Raw genomic sequence first — 6,000 nt, 5'->3', positions numbered from 1 at the left:
AGATACAATTTTTTCTAACAGATCAAAATATACCCTAAATCACTAGTGTATGGCTTTGTTCTCTTCTCCTGCCTGATCACATTCTCTCCCTTTTTTCTTTTTTCTTTTTAAATCTTCATCTTTCTTTTGAAAAAACAACTTATCTTATCAATTCCTTTTATAAAATCTTTTATAATTTTCATCTTTACAGTCATCTTCCATCCCTTCATTGTAACAACCCTTATTTTGTACATATATAACTTCCTTTAAAATTTTAGCAGGCACTTTCTTCTAACAGACCAAAATATGCCCAAAAGCTAGTGTGTGGCACTGGTCTATGCACTAGCCTGATCATATTTGATCATATTCTGTTTTTTTTTGTTTTGTTCTGTTTTTGTTTGTTTTTATCTTTTTCTTTTCCCTTTTTTCTTCTCTTCTTTCTTTCCCTTTCTTGTCCCCTGGTTTCAGGTCTTTTCCGATTTGTATGGAGTATATTTGCTGGGGACGTTGTAAACCTGATAGCATTTTGTTCTCTCATTCATCTATTCTCCTCTGGACAAAATGACAAGACGAAAAAAATCACCTCAGCAAAAAGAACAAGAGGTAGTACCATCTGCCAGGGACCTACTCAATACGGACAGTAGTACGATGTCGGACCTAGAGTTCAGAATCATGACTTTAAAGATACTAGCTGGGCTTGAAAAAAGTGTGGAAGTTATTAGAGAAACCCTTTCTGGAGGAATAAAGAACTAAAATCTAACCAAGTCGAAATCAAAAAGGCTATTTATGAGGTGCAATAAAAATGGGGGCACTAACTGCTAGGATAAATAAGGCAGAAGAGAGAATCAGCGATATAGAAGACCAAATGATGGAAAATAAAGAGGCTGAGAAAAAGAGAGATAAACAACTACAGGATCACGAGGGCAGAATTCGAGAGATAAGCGATACGATAAGATGAAACAACATTAGAATAATTGGGATCCCACAAGAAGAAGAAAGAGAGAGAGGAGCAGAAGGTATATTGGAGCAAATAATAGCAGAGAACTTCCCTAATGTGCGGAAGGAAACAGGTATCAAAATCCAGGAGGCACAGAGAACCCCTCTCAAAATCAATAATAATAGGTCAACACCCCGACATATAATAGTAAAACTTACAAGTCTCAGAGACAAAGAGAAAATCCTGAAAGCAGCTCGGGAGAAGAGATATGTAACCTACAATGGTAGAAACATCAGATTGGCAACAGACCTATCTGCAGAGACCTGGCAGGCCAGAAAGGACTGGCATGGTATCTTCAGAGCATTAAACGAGAAAAATATGCAGGCAAGAATACTATATCCAGCTAGGATATCATTGAAAATAGAAGGAGAGATAAAAAGCTTCCAGAACAAACAAAAACTAAAGGAATTTGCAAACACAAAACCAGCCCTACAAGAAATATTGAAAGAGGTCCTCTAAGCAAAAAGAGAGCCTAAAAGCAGCATAGATCAGAAAGGAACACAGACAATATACAGTCACAGTCACCTTACGGGCAATACAATGGCACTAAATTCATATCTTTCAATAGTTACCCTGAATGTAAATGGGCTAAATGCCCCAATCAAAAGACACAGGCTATCATATTGGATTCAAAAACAAGACCCATCGATATGCTGTCTGAAAGAGACCCATTTTAGACCCAAAGACACCCCCAGATTGAAAGTGAGGGGGTGGAAAACCATTTACCATGCTAATGGACACCAAAAGAAAGCTGGGGTGGCAATCCTTCTATCAGACAAATTAGATTTTAAAACAAAGACTGTAATAAGAGATGACGAAGGACACTATATCCTACTTAAAGGGTCTATCCAACAAGAAGATCTAACAATTGTAAAATATCTATGCCCCGAACATGGGAGCAGCCAATTATATAAGGCAATTAATAACAAAAGCGAAGAAACACATTGACAGCAATACAATAATAGTGGGGGACAAACAATGAATAATGGAACACATCAAAAACTAATGATGTAATGTACGGTGATTAACATAACAATATAAAATTATTTAAAAAAGAAAAAAAGATCACTATGTAGGGTTCCACGATTCACTGTTTGCATATAACACCCAGTGCTCCATGCAGAACGTGCCCTCTTTAATACCCATCACCAGGCTAACCCATCCCCCCACCCCCCTCCCCTCCAGAACCCTCAGTCCCTTTTTCAGCATCCATAGTCTCTCATGGTTCATCTCCCCCTCCGATTACCCCCCTTCATTCTTCCCCTCCTGCTATCTTCTTTTTTTTTTAACATAGAATGTATTATTTGTTTCAGAGGTACAGGTCTGTGATTCAACGGTCTTGCACAATTCACAGCGCTCACCATAGCACATACCTCCCCAATGTCTATCACCTAGCCACCCCATCCCTCCCACCCCCCACCACTCCAGCAACCCTCAGTTTATTTCCCGAGATTAAGAATTCCTCATATGAGTGAGGTCATATGATACACGTCTTTCTCTGACTGACTGATTTCGCTCAGCATAATACCCTCCAGTTCCATCCATGTCGTTCCAAATGGTAATAAAAAAAAAAAAAATCAAAAAACTTTTCTATAAAGGGCCAGATAGTAAATATTTTACACTTTGTGGGCCACATGATCTCTGTCGTAATTACTCCACTCCACCACAGACAGTATGTAAATGAACAAGCATGGCTATGTTCCAATAAAACTTTATTTATGGGGAAAAAAAAAAAAGATCACTATGGCTGCCCTATGGAGAATGGACAGTAGAGATGGCTGTGTTGCTGGCATCCATGCAAGAGATGGTGGCGGCTGGGGTCAAGAGGGATTTCCTAAGCAGAAGATTAGTGTTTCTCTGATCAATCAAATCCTGGTTACCCCAAGGAGTCTTTGTAAAAGGCTCCTCCAGAAAGTTCTCCAATGGCTCTAGCACTTACTAGCTAAGGGAATGTCAAGTCCCCACATGTCAGCTCCCACTTCTATAAAAAGGAGCTCACCAGGAGCAGCATGCAGAAAGCCGGTGTGAGGCTAAGATGAGACTGGGCACGCGATGCCCCATGTGTGTGCCAGGAGGGGGTGCAGACCACGGCTGGGCCTCCGGGAGGACCTGCGGAGCCATGACTCCACGGTCATGGGCTTTGGCAGTGCACCGTGAATGACAGCTGTACAGAGAACAAGATCAGGGCTGCAGGTTTAGGCTGGTGTGAGAAAACCTTTTCTAACACTACAACTGGCCAACCTGGTCCGGAAGCCTATGGAACAGATACCTCCAGGGCACAGGGAACTGAACCAGAGATGTCACAAGCTTGCCCGGCAGGCAGAAAATGCTTTCTTAAAAAACGTAACTAGGTCTACATTTTTAAAAAATCAAGAGATTTAGAATAGTTTGGGGGCTTCCACTGAAAGACTGGAAGGCTGGGAGCCACAAAGGTCAGCTGGGGCTGAGAAGCTCCAGCCCACCGGCAGGGGGCACACGTGCCCCAGCTGGCCCCATGCCCACTGCAGCCCACCAGACTTGCCCCGGCTCACGTCAACCCTGTGCAGTCCGAGGCAGTCCTCAGAGAGCTGCATCTTCGAACTCTGATGGAACATTCGGGACCTTGACACTGAGAAAACCCTCCCTCTCTCAAGCGCTGACTATGGTCACCTAACTCCTTGTGATAGTTAACCAGAAGGGCCACTAGACAGGTGCCCCAAGAGGACACGAGCTAGAAAAGTGTTGGACAGATGCCAGGGATTGGGGAAGGGTTGGCCTGCCTGAGCTCACAAAAACAGAACACTCCAGTCCTTTTTTAGCTGAAGAATGTCTATGAGGCTTAGTCCACCAACGATGTAAGAAATAGTAGGGTTCCTGGCTCTTGCGAAGAGTCATGGGCAAGGGTTAGCGGCTCCATTTCTCTACCTACACTGGAGGAGAACTGGACAGTTTTATTGAACACACACCACCCGCCTGCCATTTTCCTTAAACGGTGCACTTTCTTACTCCTCACGGCACCCGAGGAAGTGGTCAGAGAGACTGGGGCCCTGAGAGAGGAAGGCACGGCTCCTTCTGGCTCCAAAGCCCAAGCAGCTGTTACGATGGTCTGGAAAGAATGTGCAAGGGGGACAATCTCCTCCCGACGGGTTAATGTTAAAAAATACAAATGTACTGAATGTTTCTCCTTTTTTGTTTTAAGGCAAACACCCTGAAGTATTCCCTCACATATGATGACTCCCAGCAGATACAATGAGAAGAGAACTGAAGTTCAAGCTCAACATAAAACAGCGAGTCACGACTACAATGGCAGTTTTTAAGCTGTTGCAGGAAATGGAAGAGACTCCAGTAGGACTGAGTCCTCTCGCTGACAGGCAGACAGCCCTTCCCAAGGGCTCCCAGGACCAATTTCAGAGGAAAGTTTTCTTTCTCTCTTTATAATGGGCTTGCACGAGGCTCTGCTGAAGTCCCCTCCCAGCCACTAGCACACAGCCTAATTACTTAATTGCATGACTGGCAAGATTCCTTCCAAGACATTTCAGGGGCTCGCTCAGCTAAATTACACAGCACCGCCATCTAAATCCATTTAGCAAAATGAGTTTGTTCTCCCCTCAAACTAGAGAGAAATAGCAACGCCGGGGCCCCATGTCTACCTGGATTCCAGTAACAATGTGGCCTTCTCGTTGAAAAAAGGGGCAAGCATGTTCAGGAGCTCGCCATCTTCTAGACTCTGGTCTCCGGGGCAGCCAGGTTTGTGGGTTCCATCGTAGTCTAGAATACTGGAATCTGTGTGCTTCAAGTATCCGTTTTTGCAGCCCCCTTTGGAATAATCCTCCATGACCTGCAAATCAGAGTATTTGGTCAAAATATGGACCTTGGAAGAGAGAAAGGGCATACGTGGAGGAGAGGGAAAGAGACCAAGCGGGAATGAGCAGTGCAAGCAAGCCGGAGGGAAAAGGCAAGCGGGACAGGGCAGAGAGCGGGCTCCAGCTCGCAGGTCCACACAAGTGCCTTGTCGCTGGGCGGGCAGATGCTCCTGCAAGAGCACCGAGAGGTTCACACCACTTCTCCTCAACCCTCACTTCCCTCATCCACAAAATGGGGAGAGTAATGTCACCTCCCAAGGTGACCAAGAGAATCAAATGAGATGACTGACTCACCTAAGGTCCTGGCACAGTGTCCCGTCCACCATGTGTACACACACCACCACCCCCCCCCCACCCCCACCCCAGCCCACTCCTTGTGAGTGAGTTAAGAAGGGTACGGAGGCCACACTACGAACGATGCTTCGGACATCTATTATCTATCTACCTCTTGCGATGTGTCCTCCCCGTTATATATCAGAAAGGCGCCTTACTCTTTACAGAGACATCCTAATTAACATGACTTTGATTTGTCTCATTAGGAAAGTAGAGAGTTCCTAATTCCCAGGGAGATGTTATTTACGGATCCAATTTCTGGGGTCACTGAGGGCCCCAGAGGAGTGGTACCAAGGATACATCTAGTTAAAGCTTGTACTGGGCATGTCTTGAGGTGCTGCTATTAGCATTCTTTCCCCCCCTTTCCGAAGCTGTAAATTTCTTCTACCAGTCTATAAATAACTCCCCTTGACTGCATTACTGCTGGTGATATACACACTATAGCCACCACACCCCTCTCTCACACTTGTAAAATGATTAAGATTTTTAAATGGAAGACAAGACCCATACAAATGAGCTGTTATTTATAGGGTCTTGTTTGCCACCAATCTAGTTATTAAATCCATCTAAATAAGTAACCTCCAAAAAAGGAAAAGTCTGGACTATCATAATACAAAGAGAGAGCATTTACTGAGCACTTGGTACATATCTTTCTATTTAAATATCACAAAAACTCCAGCAAGGACGGATTATTATCGTCACTGATGGAAAAACTCAGGCTTAGGGGTGAAGCAAGGCTTAACTGAGGTCACAAAGATAAAGACCAAGACTCAAAATCAGATCTAATTCAAAATCCCTCACTTTGAATGGCTTTGCTTTCCAAAACCACCTACATTTTAGTGATCTTGC

At 44.0% G+C, this 6,000-nt stretch overlaps 1 protein-coding gene across 5 annotated transcripts in view; it reads right to left on the bottom strand.

The window, feature by feature from the left end:
- The window catches only part of CDK5RAP2 (CDK5 regulatory subunit associated protein 2), a 175,551-nt gene that overhangs the window by 68,338 nt on the left and 101,213 nt on the right, over window positions 1-6,000 (bottom strand). For all 5 annotated transcript variants that reach the window (XM_073905824.1, XM_073905826.1, XM_073905827.1 and 2 more), the window contains one exon: window positions 4,606-4,793. In XM_073905824.1, coding sequence (XP_073761925.1) covers window positions 4,606-4,793 — 188 coding nt within the window. The remainder of the gene's footprint in view (window positions 1-4,605; window positions 4,794-6,000) is intronic.

This window comes from Callorhinus ursinus, unplaced genomic scaffold (genome assembly GCF_003265705.2).
Source record: "Callorhinus ursinus isolate GAN/ISIS: 27379988/994484 unplaced genomic scaffold, GSC_fseal_2.0 scaffold24, whole genome shotgun sequence".
NCBI lineage: Eukaryota > Metazoa > Chordata > Mammalia > Carnivora > Otariidae > Callorhinus > Callorhinus ursinus.
This window is presented reverse-complemented; position numbering and strand designations above follow the sequence as displayed.